Source organism: Coffea eugenioides, chromosome 8 (genome assembly GCF_003713205.1).
Source record: "Coffea eugenioides isolate CCC68of chromosome 8, Ceug_1.0, whole genome shotgun sequence".
NCBI lineage: Eukaryota > Viridiplantae > Streptophyta > Magnoliopsida > Gentianales > Rubiaceae > Coffea > Coffea eugenioides.
This window is the reverse complement of record NC_040042.1, coordinates 42124775-42141268: the sequence shown is the minus strand read 5'-3', so window position 1 is coordinate 42141268 and position 16494 is coordinate 42124775. Positions and strand designations below refer to the sequence as shown.

At 35.2% G+C, this 16494-nt stretch overlaps 3 protein-coding genes across 6 annotated transcripts; 1 reads left to right on the top strand and 2 right to left on the bottom strand.

The window, feature by feature from the left end:
* Nucleotides 1–696: 696 nt before the first annotated feature.
* Nucleotides 697–6527, bottom strand: LOC113779527 (protein phosphatase 2C 53-like). Of its 4 annotated transcripts, none has more exons than XM_027325118.1 (6): nucleotides 6435–6527; nucleotides 5914–6033; nucleotides 4208–5518; nucleotides 3764–4081; nucleotides 3572–3677; nucleotides 697–1521 (listed from the first exon to the last, which is right to left on the bottom strand). In XM_027325118.1, the coding sequence occupies exons 3-6, from the start codon at nucleotides 5084–5086 to the stop codon at nucleotides 1187–1189; spliced, it is 1638 nt and encodes a 545-aa protein (XP_027180919.1). In that variant the 5' UTR covers nucleotides 5087–5518; nucleotides 5914–6033; nucleotides 6435–6527; the 3' UTR covers nucleotides 697–1186. The 4 variants fall into 4 exon arrangements, with proteins under 4 accessions (XP_027180919.1, XP_027180918.1, XP_027180920.1 ...); XM_027325117.1 differs by lacking the exon at nucleotides 6435–6527 and having other exon boundaries at nucleotides 4208–5238; nucleotides 5366–5518; nucleotides 5914–6425; XM_027325119.1 differs by lacking the exon at nucleotides 6435–6527 and having other exon boundaries at nucleotides 4208–5238; nucleotides 5434–5518; nucleotides 5914–6425.
* Nucleotides 6528–7863: 1336 nt separating this feature from the next.
* Nucleotides 7864–8364, bottom strand: LOC113780811. Its single transcript, XM_027326590.1, has one exon. The coding sequence runs from the start codon at nucleotides 8362–8364 to the stop codon at nucleotides 7864–7866; it is 501 nt and encodes a 166-aa protein (XP_027182391.1).
* Nucleotides 8365–13735: 5371 nt separating this feature from the next.
* Nucleotides 13736–16381, top strand: LOC113779554 (ran-binding protein 1 homolog b-like). Its single transcript, XM_027325159.1, has 4 exons — nucleotides 13736–13995; nucleotides 14388–14539; nucleotides 14670–14795; nucleotides 15904–16381. The coding sequence occupies exons 1-4, from the start codon at nucleotides 13799–13801 to the stop codon at nucleotides 16128–16130; spliced, it is 702 nt and encodes a 233-aa protein (XP_027180960.1). The 5' UTR covers nucleotides 13736–13798; the 3' UTR covers nucleotides 16131–16381.
* The last annotated feature ends 113 nt before the right edge of the window (nucleotides 16382–16494 follow it).

Here is a 16494-nt window from a genome sequence, read left to right as displayed (position 1 = left end):
GTTTGGATGTTAGGAGTTCCAGCCATCCTAGGATCTTTCTTTGGATTTTATTAATTAGTACCCAACGAAGTGTTACAATTAGCACAAGTTTCTCACAAATTAATTAATAATTGAAGCCTCAACTCAAACACTTTGAGCCACCAGTTTTAATTGGTCTTCCTAACATTTTGTAGAGAGAACAACTTGCATTTACCAAACTACAGAATCCGGAGCCTTTCCTCAAAATTTGCGGAAAAAGCTCGGTATTTAAGCCGCATTCCTTTACTCTTTTTTTTTCTTTTGGTGGTAAATTCAAGTGTCATACATACCACCATCATAGTGACTCCCAAGCAACATACCTACTCTTCACAATTCACAAGCTGCAACCTTTTGTTAGGTAACGAAAAGAATTTACTGATGGTTACTGTTTACCATTTTATTTGGCACAAAGCCCAAATGGTAGATTAAGCAAACTTGGGAAACGAAACGACCAGATGTCCAAATTTCTGCGCAAAATGAATTGCGTACCTTGAAATAAAATGAAAACTTGCTCCACCAACAGGTCATTATAACCATTCTTACGCCTTCTTTGTTATTAATCCATCAAAAGAAAGAGGTAGAAAAGAAGAATAAAGATTCAACGAAATTTGGATTCGCAGGAATAGGAATAGATTTCTGAATAAGTTGACCCCATCAACTCAGCCTGCAGTCCAGCCATTAGAAAGCCCTAGAATACATATATATATTACTAGGCATCTGCAAGCAATAGCATCAATCTAGTGATGAAAATCAAGCATCATAAAAGCATCGTCCCAACCTAATGGAAAACCCCTCTAAATCACTTAAATTTGCTATTCATTTGCAAGGCATAGGCATCCCCAAAGTCGTACAAAAGTTTTGACTTACCTCACAGAGACTTCTTTAACTCGGAGGCAAATAAGCCAGTACATTGGCTTATACCAACATAATTGATGCCGATGGCATTCGACTTCCTTGATGTTCCTATTACTATTTCGAGCTAAATTTACATAGGTTGAACTTTGGCATGAGAATCATAAGACTTCCAAATTCTGGGCATAGAACCTCAAATGCCCGCGCTAATGGAAGTTGCATGGCCCTGGTGAAAAACAGAAGGGCTGTGGTAATGCTGTATTATAATTCTCCCTACCCCTAGGAATTGAGAGAGCAAACTTGAGAATACACACAGTTAGGACTTGCTCTTAAATTTTCTCTGGGCTTTCAGGTCCACCACAATTACGGTTATGTTGTCCTTGCTTCCCTTCTGAATAGCACGGTTTGAGAGCCACTCAGCTGCCGCTTGAGCTGCTGGGTCTATGCCTTCACCTCTCCCCAGGGGAAGTGTGACACCGTTCTTTTTATGCCAGACAAGTATCCGTTTACGGGCCGTGTCACAGACCTCTTCATTTGTCATAACATCCCATAATCCATCACTGGCCAAAATGAGGCACTCATCATCCTTCGTTCGAGGAATAAACATCACTTCTGGATCTGGTATTATCCAGGGTTTTAAATACCTATCTCCTGCAAAACAAGTAAAAAAATAAAAAAAAAAGTTTGCAGGGAATTAAATTGGCCTTTAAAGTGAGGTACATTCACCCAAAATGCATGTCTTTTGCCAAAGTCTAGCTTAAAGAAGAAGTGTATACCAATCGAGAACAATATGCAGATGTAAATAGAATTTTTGGTCAAGTTCGTTCAATCGTGCATTTTAGGTTATCCGCAGCAACATCATCGTGCTCTCATACGGTAATAGGAACGCAAAAATTGTAAAAGATAGATATCATCATCAAATCCTAATTGTACCTAACAAGCACTTCATTTTAGGTTTTGAAGAACAATTGCATGCCAATAACTATTGGAAGAAGTAAAGGGTGGTTCAGAAATATCCAGGACAAAGCAGCATTCATGCTTGAGTAGGTAAGCATAATTGATGCACGCATGCAAGTATACAAATTTATGTACATATTAAGAGAGAGGCATGATGACAAAAATCTGTATTAGCCAAAAAGAATGGTTGTTGGTAATTTACCTGTGTGAATAACAGGAAGAAAACTTTGTCAGTGCATGTAAATTATACGACTCATGTCAAGGATAGTGTTGGTTTTATGTAACTTTTCTTGGTTTATCAAACTGCGACAAAGGGAATGAATCACGACTACAGCGCCATATTACTAATAATGCACGAGGGGAAAAAAAAAAAAAAATGGCATCTTTATTCCTCAAGCGTGCAAAGCCTTCAAGTTGTAGTGTTCATTTCCATTGCTTATAATCCAGCTATAGTTGAATGTAACTTTTCTTGGCTTATCAAACAGCCACAAAGTGGAAGAATCACGAATCTAGCGCCATATTACTAATAATGCATGAGAAAAGAAAAGAAAAAGGCATATTTATTCCTCAAGTGTGCAAAGACTTCAATTTGTAGTGTTCATTTCCATTCCTTATAATCCAGCTATAGTTGAAAATAGACTTCCACCTTATCACAATTAAGATCATGCAGTCAATTAAAGGAAAAGGAACAAAGGGAAATACTTCGAATTGGAAAGCAAAAAGGACAGGTCCTGCACTTTCATATTGATCACCACCAGTGAAAATTTGGACACCAAGAAAAGGAAACAAAATAAATGAACATGATTTCTCTCCAAAGAACTGTCACTCATGTTCAGAGCTTTCTTCAACATTAATTATGTACTAACTCAACAAACCTAACTAGGGCCACAAAAACACTCCAGCCAGCCAATAGCTTTGGCTCTATTTGGTAACTCTCGGTTTTAATATGAAATACGTCAACATAGTGTCACTCCTGTATTATGGGTAAGCCAAGCTCAAAAAGCTCGCCAAAAAAGTTCTTTTTTGTTTTTCATCTCATAAATGAATGACTTTTATATGCATATAGTATCTTCTTCTTTATGTGTATTACCATAACTGGGTAAAATGCAGTAAATGTATGCAGGTTACCTGTCATTATTAACTAAAGTTTGGACAGGATTTCATAAAAGACACTTAAACATGAACTCTATAAAGAAGTTGCATTAAGCTTTCAAGCCAAGCTTGACTTTTGACACACGAGATTTCATGAGACTCAATCTTAATGATGAGCTTGCAAATCAAGGTCACAACAAGAATAATGCATTAGAGATCCTTCTGCTTAACTTGATTGCTTTCCAAACTCCAACTTTAGCATTAGGTTTTGCTTATCTTAATTTGTATAGCATACACATATAACTTATTGAGCTCTACAGAACTTGAAAATAGCCACTTGGGCAACTTCGCCAACCAGCAATACCTGATGGCTGTCCAGTCTAAACATAAACTGACACCTGCAATAGCAATATGCACGTTTTGATCTAGCTTATAGGGCATACATTAAAAGCACCCAATATCAGTTAATAACTGCCAATAGACATCACTGTACTACAATAAACAGCACATATGAATTCCAACAATAAGTAGCTGACTACAATAAATGTACAATGAAATGAAACATAGAGACATTTAGACACATACCAATAGATCTAGACATGGCAAGGACGCCGAACACACGTGTGAAACATAGAGACATTTAGACACATACCAATAGATCTAGACATGGCAAGGACACCGAACACGCGATGCCCATTCCACTGTATAACCTTGCCTCCAGCAGCTTCAATCCTTGCATATTCGTCTTCTCGATTTGGCTAATAAAAAACCAGAAGAAAATCAGCTCATGGTGGTCAGAAATGACAAAATAATCAAGATCCAAAGTCCAATTTATTTTTCTTACTTTATGATCAATGGATAATGCCATAGGTTCTTTCCCACGGCAAAGTACTGCCCTGGAATCACCGCAATTTGCAACTATGATGTGAGACGAACAAACAAGGGCAACAACAGCAGTAGAGCCAACAGTTTCTGAAGCAACAGGTTCAAGACCACTTTTCCCTCCAACCTCAGCATCAACCTTGAGAAAACAATTGGTAAATGCTCTTTTCCACTGCTCTTGGCAGGTTTCCTTATTACTTCCATCACTTGGTCTGGCCATAATAGCTTCCAACTCCTCAACCAAAACAGAATGCATATGATCATGGCAATAATTTGCTACCTGTCAATGACATCCTAGTTCTTTAGCACATATGTAGCATGTATATTGGAGACAGCATTTACAGCAATCATGCACAGACGCACACATAGACAAAGACACAGAGAAAGAGACAGAGAGAGAGGGGACCTGAGAGCCTCCATGGCCATCATAGACTCCAAAGAAGTGAGTCGTCAGATGACTTAGACAGTTGGTCATTCCATCAAGAACACGATCCCCAACGAGCATTTGAAGCGGAATTTTCAGGAACCTAGGCACAGTTGTAAAGGCATCTTCCATTTCTGGTCTCCTACCACAAACTGAATTAACTCCCCAGAGGGGCACGTAGTCAATCTCAAAAACGCTGCGGCCAACTGTTACACTTAACCCTCTTTTGGAAGGGAGTTCAACAACAACTGTAGATGATTTTGAGGTTGACCCTTCAGCAATCTCTTCCTCAAGGCCAACAGTGATAGCTAGAGAATCATGCACAATCTCACCAACATTTGACTGCGTCGTATCTCCAGCCTTAACATCAAGTTCAACATTGCATATACTCCTCTCAACTTCAATAAAATTCGAAGTCCCTATCTCAGATGTTGCATCATATGGGAAAATTTCATCAGCACATATGCTGCTAGAATCACTAATCACAGACAGAGAACAATCACCTTCCAGTGACAAAGAATCATCCTCCTCACTCTCACGGACAACAGAATCACTAGCAAGCCAGTTGCTTTCAATTTCAGAAGTCATATCAAGTAAGGAAGCTTCCCTACTTGTATTCCCTTCAGGCAAAGAAGACATGGCAACACTGACTTCACTCCCTGAATCACCAAAATTGCAATCCTCATCCCCACCAGAAACTGAATCTGCCATACTTTTAGCCTCAGAATCTGAAAACGAGCTCGTTCTATCATCCATCAACCTTGTCCCAACGACATCAACACAACTTTCCTCAGTTGGTATTTCACCGACAAAATTACCTATTCTAAATGGCACTGCAACTTCCACACACATCTCCTCCATCAAAATCCCTATTTAAATACAACAAAAAGTCACCCTCCAGGCCCTCAAGAATTACACAACCTGTCATTGTTAAACTAATTCATCACCTCCCTCTACCATCAATGATAAGATTGTAGACCCAATAATCTGGTTCAGCAGACCAATTTCCATCCCTGACGCAATATAACTAAAATAATAAATTTCCACATTCACGGCTCACGCCTCCCTGCCTTAATGAACTGAAATACGCAAAATGGATGGGCAAGCAGATCTGGTGTACAAAAAAGGAACAAAAACTACCATTTCTGGAAAGCTTAATCATATATAGAGAAGTCAGACTTGAAGACTTTGTCTGGGCCTTATCTCACTTGTTCACTTGTTCTCCAGACATTTCCGTTGTACTTGTCCACTCCATACACTGCTAGATGGATCCTCCAATTACAGCCAGTCACTCTATTAATAGAAAAAACAAAAACAAACATTAATTCAAATTCAACCCTCTGTCCTAAAACACAAGAAAGAAAGCAAGAAAGAGAGAGATGAAAAGGGTTCATGTGAAAGAACCTAGGAAAAGGCAAAAACAAAAGACCCCTCTATTCACAAGGAAACACTGAAAGGTTGTATCCTTTTTAACATAAAAACCTTGAGGTACCGTGGATCTGAGGAAACCCCCATATCAACTTTTTCTTATAATTTTGACTCTTTTTTGCCACTCTCCTTTTCAAACAATTATGACACTTGCAACAAATAAAAAACCCAAAAGTCAAAAAAAATTAGCAAAAAAACACAAAAGAATTAAATAAACAAGTTAGAAGAAGGTAGAAAGTAGAAGTTGAAAGAGTGACTACCTATTTTATCAAGAAACTGTAGTAAATAGAGCCTTTCCTTCTCTTCCTCTCGTCTTCTCCACAATCAGAAACTTAACTTTCAGTTTCGCTCTCATCCCAAGACATCATCTTTTGTAACGTCTGTTGAAAGACATATGACAGGAAAAAGCATCAAAAGAATCAAACAAACAAACAAACAAAAAAGGAAAAACAATAAACGGTAAATGGGGTTCTGAAATTAAGTTTGCTTAGCTTATTACGGTAATCCACCAGTACTTAGAATTAGTAAATAACTACTGGGACAGTCAAATGTGATCAAGAAAGGCTTGCCCTTTTGAGTTTTGTCTAATCAAGAATCCTTTTTCTTAAAGTAACTGCAGCAAAATCTTGATTTGTTTTTTTGGGGTTGTGAGGGAACCTTGAAACTTGGGAGAGCAACAAAGTTAGTGGAGAAGAAAAGATTAAAAATAAAACGAAGAAGAAAATGTTACTACAAGCCAGTGTGCATTATTAATAGTAGAATACTACTGGGAACAACTAACATTTTTCTTTCTTTCTTTCTTTCTTTGGACAGAGAAAATAATTGATATAGTGCCCGTCACTGGTGAGGGTCAGCAGCAGCAACGGCAGAAATGAAAAGAAACGAAAAAGAAACAGAAGGAGGGTAGGAGGGACAGGTGTCAAATCTAGAAGATGGTCTTAAAGCATCTCCACCCATTCTTTTGCGTGCTCCCTCCTTCACTTTCTTTCTTTTATCCAATCCAACGACGCACCAGACCGCCGCTTGTCCCCTTTTCCCCCCGTTTGTTTCTTTCTCCTTTTCCCCAATTCAACAAATAAAAATAGGTGAGTTTTTTTTTCCCATGACAAAGGATTTTTCTAACAGTTTGATTATGAGGAGCCTCAGATGTTTTTTTTTTTCGAAAAAGTGTATCAATTTAGAAAAATATTTAAATGCATGGGAATAGTTGTAATTGTAATTATATGTATTTACATAATAATCTTATATACACTGATAATATATCCACTACCATCATTAGATACATGATATATATAAGTAAAATTTGGATTTCAAATTTAAATTTAAATTCAATATCATGGATCTTATGGTTTGGTTTAAAAGTTAACGGTTTCGATTTTTCTAAGAGGTGAAAGCTAATCTGACTTTTTTATTCGAATGGTTATGGTTACGGTTCTCAAATATCCAATTTCGATTCGGTTTCGATTTCGATTTTATTCCAATTACGGTTCCAATTTCTTTCTGTTACAATTTAGTTATTTTAGTTATATTTAAACACTTGTTTGTTACAAAGTTGATTCTAATAAAAGATGACAATGAATGCAAAAAGAAAATAAGAACTTTATTGTATTATCTATGCAAGGAAAAAGAAAAAATGATGCAAATTTTATGAAAAAATATCTCATTGATGATTAAATTAGATTGGTCTTATAGTTAGATTTGGGTATAGACTTACAAATAGAATGCGATAATGGGTTGTTGGATTATGATTGGAATTGCTGGTATTAGGTATTAACGATTAATATTGAACTCTAAATTGACGAAATAGGTTTCCGCAGCAAATGTCTTTTTCAGACTATTTGAACGGATCTTAAACAGTCTAAACCCTTAGTCACGATTATGATTCCGGTCCTGGTTTCCAAAATTTGGTCCCAATTACAATAAAACAAACCATCAGGCGCATTCTGATTCCCAGTTTCTACCTGATCCTACTCCTAGTTTTTTTTTTTTTTTGGCAAAAACCCACCAGGGTGGGAGGGGGGATGCCATTGCCAGCCCCTCATTTTATTAGATCAGAAAGTTAAAGGCATATTATACAAAGAATGTGATACCCTCTACTCCCTAGTACGAGAAACTCTAACAAAAGGAACTCAGAGAGCATCTAAGCTGATAGTTGATTTGACACGCCGAGGGAGGCACTCAGATGAGGTGAAGAAAGAATCTGCACCCAATTACGCAGTAGCTAAGGCATCAGCCGCGGAGTTGGTTTCACGGAAAACGGGTGACAATGTAGAGTTCAGATCCTGGAGAAGAACGCGAACGTGCCGCACAACCTGACAAGGAGGCCATTTAGCAACCTTGTCAGAATTGACAAGGCAAACCAACGAACAGGAGTCAGCTTCCACCAAAATCTGCTTGAAGTTTCTGTAGCGGCAACATTGTAAGCCAGCAACCAAGACGAGTGCCTCAGCCATCAAGACATCTACATCGCCAAACTCTTTGTAGAAAGCAAAAACCAGCTTACCCTCAAAGGTCCGTAGCAATCCTTCTCCCGTTGCACAAGAGGCAACTACACTTGCATCCGTATTTAGTTTGACCGCATCACGTGGAGGCTTCCTCCAAGAGATTGATGATAACCGAATGCTAGTCGAGGCACTAACCGGCAACGAAGCCCAAGAGCAATCTCGGTCTCCTCTGAAGTGAGCCGGCTTAAATAGCCTAGCGGCACCCATCTGCACAATAAACTGCTCGACGTGAACTATGACCTTTCTGGACGAGAGCTCCTCCCTTTCAAATCTTGCCGAGTTTCTTCTCCAGGAGAGCTACTCCTCCTAGTTAACAGTTCCCTGCTAGAAAAGAAATCTGTTTTCTAATAGTTCCCTGTTGGAACTCGCTAATGCACTTAATACATCTAAATGTGCATATCCATATTTATTACCACTCCAGCATTGGATTGTATCCCGAATTAGCTTCAATTTTGTGAAAAAATTAATATCTAATGATGTATCTCCAACGAATACTCGTTGAACACTTGTTAACCAAATTTATTGACTACTCAATATATTTTCGAGTTGTTACTGGGTAAGCTTAGCCTTACATGAGCGGTAATTGGCGATTGACAGCCATTCACGATGGGATGTAACAAAGGTGTAACACCCTTTATGATAGCCAACAATTATACCATTTTTCATACTTGGAATATAATAATCATGATACGTATCATGGCCATTACACGCAGAGAAGACAAAAAACTAGTTGTGGGTCCCATTTGATACATTTTAAATGTTGGATATTTGTTTATAAATTATTTTCAAAAAATAAAACAGGTTTGGAAAGTAAAATTTTTTTTTGCAAGTTAATAAATTAGTTTCCAAAAATAATGAAACAATTGTTTCAAAAATATATTTATTTATTTATTTATGAGATATGTGTTGTGAATTATTAAAATGAATATGTAATTTAATTGTGAATCCATACTGTTATACTATGTAGAATGTGATATATAATGAAAGATAATGTAATGAAATAAGGGATAATAAAATGATGATGTAGTATGTGGATTATACTCAATAGAATGTAATCTATTATGAATCCCTTGAGGTTATATATGACACTGTCATATATCACTCCATGACCATTCAATACTTTACCTTCTCTACATGACACTACTATTATCACTCTGTGAGTATTCAATACTTTTCCTTCTCTAATAGGCACCAGAAATGTAAGACCTAATTTAATTGATAGAGCACAATTGAGGATTGGAAAAGATAAAATACAGTATAATACTATCATGTATCACCTTATGAGTAACTATCACTGTTCCTTTACTTTAGTTGTCACTATGGTCACTTGACATGGAAGACTTGTTAAATTGGCAGGAGATGATTGAGAATTAATTGAATAAAGTTTATTATGGAACAGTGTCACGTGTCCTCGAGGTATTTGGCTAACCTTTCCAACATATTACGAGTCAACTATTTTCTGGTTCTCACCCGCTCTGTATATAAATAGGTATCTGATTATTTGATACCTATTTAAAGAGGATTAGATCACAGGGTACTCGCTGCATACCCCTTTTATAATTAATTTTGAAAAAAATCAAAGAATTATGCACATCAATTGTTTCTTGTGTTTCACATGTTCATTTAAGAATCAACACAATTTTTATCGGAAAAAGTCTTATTGCTCAAAAGTAATAAAAGTAAATTGGAATTCATTATCTAATATCTAATGCAATTCAATTAAAACAAAAACACTAAAAATACCCACTGACAATTTGTATCTTCAAGTACAAGACCATAGACACAATAATAAGCCAGTCCAATTACTTCACAATTTTCCACATTCTTAATCGTATTTTTTAGCCAATTAAACAGTTTTAGAATTAGTTGTAATTAATTCAATAAGAAAAAAAAATTGACATAAAGAAACAAAGAGTTATAAGCATTACCTATTTTCGTGTATTCTTGATCAATAGTTATTTTTAATTTGATTGTCATTGATGAAAATTTTCAAAAAAAAAAAAATCTATTTTAATAGTTGGTAATTATACGATTGATGCAGGTAAATTTTATATCAATCTGGACCAGCTATATAGCAATTCCACTACTTGGTCTTAATCAATTTGATACTGCCAAGTGAAAAATAAAGACCTATAACCTTATTTTGGATTGTATGCCATGCATAATTAGTGGCTTCACAATCTTGTTCGGTGTAATTTTATTGACTGAAGGCCAAAGACTTGCCAACTAATATATCTGTGATTAAATTTCACTAGTTAATAAACTAGCTAGGTTATGGAAAAAGATTTTTAATTGCATATTACCTCCTGTAATTATGGGTTAATAATTTTTTACTCCCATGTGTTTATTAAATACTCAAAATATTACCAATTAACTAACGAGTTAGGTCCTTTAACGATTGACTAGTACACTATTAATATTTTGGAAAACATGCCCCTAATATTATATGATTTTGCTTTCAAGTTTCACTTCCATTTTCTTTTATTTTCTTTTTTTCCTGTTTCATTATCCTTTCTCTTTTTCATTGTTTAATCCCACCAATATCTTTTATTTTATCTTTAGTATGTATATATTCAAAACAAACCTTTGATTTGCTTTAGCTTATTCTATCATTTTCAGTATAGTTATATCATTTCAATTTTTGTTAACAATGAATACACCATAAGCTTGATCTCTACATGTAGGACTAGGTCAGCCATTAATTGGAATCTATGTAGAAATGATATTTTTTTATCATAATGTTTGAAGAAGAATTGCACTAGATGTGTTATGGAGTCGAGTTGAACTTGAATATCACCCAATTTGAATTTCACTTGACTAAGAGGTACTTTAGATCAAGTTCAAGCTCATCAAATGCTTTTTTTCTTTGAGCTTGAGCTCGAAATTGAGCTTAATCGATCATGCTTGATTATTTTTTTTAAAGAGATCACAAATTTTCAAAAATCTATGTACAACTATAAACGGTGAAACACTTAAACTAGTATTCAAATGACAAAAACAAATTAGCCATGTCCAAATGGAAGTAGTGATTTCACTATAAAAATTTAAAAACTAATTTTTTTGTAAATATAAAAAACTAAAAGTAAAAATTAAACAATATTGAAAATAAAAAATTAAATGTTAAATAATAAAAAATATTCAATTAGGCACGCGAGCACAATATTTTAAAGCTAGAACTTGACTTGATTTGCTAGTTAAGCTCGTGCTCAAACTCAATAAAATCGAGTTGAATCGAGTTTTTTTCAAGTTTGAGCATTGGGCTGCTTACAAATAACTTGATTCACTTATACACCTGAATTGCACTTGTTGATTGATGTAAAGTGGTTTGTCTAAGTAGTAAGATAATCGTATATAAGTGATGATTAATTTATCTTTCTTATGATTGAATTAACAAGTTCTATTAAACGAGACTGTTGGAAAACCGTCCAATAATTTGCTTGACAAAGTTTAGGAGGGAATTTCATAGACATTGACAAAAGTTGGCTAATTTTACATATTAAGCTAAACCATGCACAACCTTACTTGCATTTCTAAGAATTCGATTGTGATCAGTGGCGTATACTTAAAGGTGGGCAATTGCTTGCCCCCTCAAATTTTATGAAATTGTAAAATAGTTTTGACATGTTATAGCATTTTCACTTTTGAACTTAATTTGCATCCTCTCGATTTTTCAAAAACACCTATTTGCCCGCTTCAAGTTTTATGAAATTATAAAATAGGTTTGATATTTTTAATGTTTTCACTTTTGCACCTTATTTGCACCCCCTCAATTTTTTAAAAACACCAATTTGCACCTTATTTTATTTTTGCTGTGATATCTTGGCACTTTTGATTATTTTCAGCATATTATTATTAATTTGTTGGATTCTTTGTACCATTAATTTTGTAACAGTTGTCATTGACTAGACTTAAATAGGATAAACTTGAAAGTTTAGGATGTAAAATGTTCAAAATTAAGAGTTTAGGTGCAAAGTTTTCAAATTTAAAATTTAGGATGCAAAGTGAAATAGTGATACAAGTTTGAGGGTGTAAAGTGGAGTTTGCAAACATTGAATATTTAGAGGGGTTTTTCTAACTAGTGCCTAACATGTCTAAATTTCACTTATATACTTTCTCTAATTAAACTTATATTTTAAACACATTTTATCCCCTTAAAGAATACCCCATTTCTCAGTTTACCCCCTAACGTTTAATTTTGCTCACTTAACCCCCTTTAGGACAAAAATACCCTTGCATTATTTTGACTTTTCATTTACCTTGTTTTTCTTTCTTTTATTTCTTTTTCTCTTTCTTTTTTATTTAATTCTTCCTCTTTCCCACAAAAATCTTCACCTTAATGATTGAAATTAAAAAAGAGGAATTGCAGAGATCTATCTTCTCCTTAAATGATTAAAAAAAATTCAAATCATTTTCCTAAAATACAATTTTTTAGCCTTTCAATTCTTTTAATTTTGAGTTTTCCTCTTTCCTTTCTAGTTTCTTATTTTATTCTCAAGAAAATATCATAAGATGAAATTGTTTTCCTTTCTTTTATTTCTTTTTCTCTTTCTTCTCTCTTTCATCCTCCCTAATCATTTCAACGAAAATTTTTGTTTTGAATTTTTAATTACATATTTCTGGGTGAAGGTTTAAAAGGCATCAAAAACTAATTTTGATTTTTTGTATGATGCCACGTGTCATAAATTTCAATTGATGATTATTAATCAGGTCACAATTTCATCTTAAGATATTTTCTTGGGAATAAAATAAGAAACTAGAAAGGAAAGAGGAAAACCCAAAATTAAAAGAATTGAAAGACTAAAAAAATTGTATTTTAAGAAAGTGATTTGAATATTTTTTTAATCATTTAAGAAGAAGATAGATCTCTACAATTCCTCTTTTTTAATTTCAATCATTAAGGTGAAGATTTTTGTGGGAAAGAGAAAGAATTAAATAAAAAAGAAAGAGAAAAAGAAATAAAAGAAAGGAAAACAAGGTAAATCAAAAGTCAAAATAATGCGAGGGCAATTTTGTCCTAAAGGGGGTTAAGTGAGCAAAATTAAAGGTTAGGGGGTAAACTGAGAAATTGGGTATTCTTTAAGGGGATAAAATGTGATTAACCCTTTAAAAAATCTAACACTTAAAGTATATCTTTTTTTAAAATTTTTTAAGTAAATTTTATATATAATAATTTTATACACTATCACAGTTGAATGCATGATATATATACAAAATTTGAATTTCAAATTCACATTGCACTCATATTCCCTCACTTTTACTAATATATATTTTTATTCTTTTATAATAAAACTTGTACATAAGTATAAACGGCATTTGTTAAGTGCATTTTTTAACACTATTTTTTTAATTTGGACTGATTTTGTTATCAAAACCTTAATCCTAGAAGAGTTTAGTGTAATTTTAAAAATCTTAAAAAAAGTCAGCAAAATTATCAAAAACCTCATGGGAGGTCGGTATATGGTAAATTTCAAACATTGAATCTTAATCGTTAATTCTTTGACCAATTATTGATCATGCGCTTTTCCCTTCTTAGTAAAAAGTAGTTACTACTTACTTGTCCAAAACCCTACTCAGATTTTTGTTTCTCGTCTTTCCCCTTTTATTTCTCTCCGACAAAGATACGCAGAGCAACCTTTAACTGATGGCGAGCAAAACGGAAGACCCGACCAGTCTGACGGTGGCAGCCCAGAAGAAGGAATTAGAAGAGGAGGAATCTGCGACAGCCGGAGCACCCGGAACAGGAGATGAGGACACCGGAGCCCAGGTGGCCCCCATTATCAAACTCCAAGAAGTCGCCGTTACTACCGGCGAAGAAAATGAGGACGTCCTCCTTGATCTGTAAGTATAACTTGTCTGCATTTTTCACTCCCTCCCCCCCCCTAAACTTTTGTTTTACTGTGAATTGTAAAATCTGATCTTGGAAATGCCCCAGGTGGTAATAAAGCTGCCCCTTTTCCCACCACCATATTCATATGTTAGGCTTCACTATCGTTGCTGTTATAACCTTTCTCACAATTTAGCCATAATGGGCTTCCCCCTTCCCTGTTAATAAAAAACAAAAGCTAAAGAATTAGAAAAATAAAATGACATTGCGTATGGGTGCACAAGAATCACAAGGGCAATAGATTTTCCTTCAATTTTTTATCGTTTTCTATTTGAAAAGTTTTGTTTTTAACCTTTACCATGTGGGTTTTTTCTTTTGGCTAAAGTTTGGTTACATGTGTGGGTAGGAAGGCGAAGTTGTATAGATTTGATAGGGAAGGGAACCAGTGGAAAGAGAGAGGTGTGGGAACTGTGAAGCTTCTCAAGCACAAGGAGACTGGAAAAGTTAGGCTTGTCATGAGGCAGTCCAAGACTCTCAAGATATGCGCTAATCATCTTGGTATGCTTTCTGTGTTTATATTCAGCTTATATCCTTGACTTTGTGCTTGCTTGTGCTCGAATTTGTTTGTGCACTTGGAAGTTTTTGATTGAATGTGGTTGAATTCTGGTCATATTGAAATGGATGGCAGTGCTCCCTTCAATCTCTCTTCAAGAGCATCATGGAAATGACAAGTCATGTGTGTGGCATGCGGCTGATTTTGCTGATGGGGAGTTAAAAGAGGAGACTTTTGCTATTCGGTTTGCATCTGTCGGTGGTAAGTTTTCTGGTGGTTTTTAACAGTTGATAAATGGGATTCTGAATTTAGCAAGATATTTCAAATTTACTTCCAATTCATGCTTGACTTCCGTTGTTTGATGAAATTGAATCTGTTGTGCTTTTACTTTACTGATGCCTATAATTTGTTCTCCGAAAAATCAAATTGATTGTACCTGTTCACTATTATTCTTTAAAGCAAATCGGAAGAAGCAGGAATGGGCACTCCTTTCCTCTTGGAAGTGAGTGAAAAAAGTTATCTTGGTTGTTCTCCCAGGCCAGCATCTTGATGATATGTCCTAATCTTAAGTTTCAATCTGAGTAATGGTGTGACTATATAGAAGAGAGAACAAATAAAAAAATTGGAGGCAGAGAGAACAAGCACAAGCTTGTTGTTTGGAATTCCTTTTATTATAAAGAAGACACCTTTTGAAGTAAAGCTTGTACAAGGGATAATCAATCAAAAATACCAAAGTGACAGTGTAACCAGCTCAAGGCATTCATTTTTTGCCGTCAGCAGTTCTACAGCTATGTTGCTGTGTTAAATGTCTTCTTTTTCTGTCTAATGGATCTCCAAGATTTCAATTTGCCAAAATTTGCAGCATATTATGCAAGAACTTTATTCCCCCTTCCTCTAGTAAGATTTACTGCAAATGATGTTCTCGTAAGAGCTTACAACCGGGTTTAACTAGTTCATCCTTTGCACAACTAGGATATGTAACCCATGATCATGCATCCTCAAGGGAGGAATTCTTGGAGGTCTTTATAGTGAGGGATGCAAGGCGGAGTACTCACCACTTTGTAAGATTGATATGCTTGTCCCAAATTATGATCAGGTGCAGAGAAGAGAGCACAACTGAAGATTAAGGGTTGTTATATGTAGCTGTTTGAAATATTTTATATAAATGCTCCAATTAGTCATTCATCTTTCTCTCAGACTCACATGTGCACGGTAGAACATATATTCTAAAAGAACTGCATCAACAGGAATTTTTATATATTGCGAGAACTTTGAGGGAAAGAACATGATTAGATATCTGATGTAAGGCATTAATTATCTATCCTGCTAGTTATCAGGATGTGTTTTTCATAGATGTTTTCCCTTTCAGATTGCAAAGCTTTCAAAGAGAAGATCACCGAGGTTGCTGAGTCTGTAGATAATAAAGCTGGAGAAAGTGAAGAAGCCACGACAACTGCTGACCTTCTTGAAAAGTTGAGTGTTTCAAGCAAAGATCAAGGGGAGAAACATGAGGGAAAAGTGGCATCTGCTGCTTTGGAAAAGAAAGATGCAGATGAAAAGCTAGAAAATCCAGCAGATGATTATGTTCTGGTCTGAGCTTCTTTGGTCAAGGCTTGACGGCTTCAGGGAATTCGGACCTGACACCATATATGTAACAATGTGTTTTGTTCGTTTGGTAGATATGTTTTGGGTTGGCTTGGAGTTTATATGGAGTTCAGAGTACAGAATATGTTGATAATGTATTAAGTGCGCTTAGCAGATATTTTTTCTCTTGTTTGGGATTGGTTTGAGTATTGGTATATTATCATATGACGTTGGGAATCCAAAATACCTCCCTACATGATGCATTCAGTTCCCCGCCCCACCTACTTAGATTTGTCTTTATGCTGTGTATTCAGCAGTTTACTTAAAAGGCATCTTTTGGCGCATAATTTGATTTACTTGCATGTTTAAATCTCCA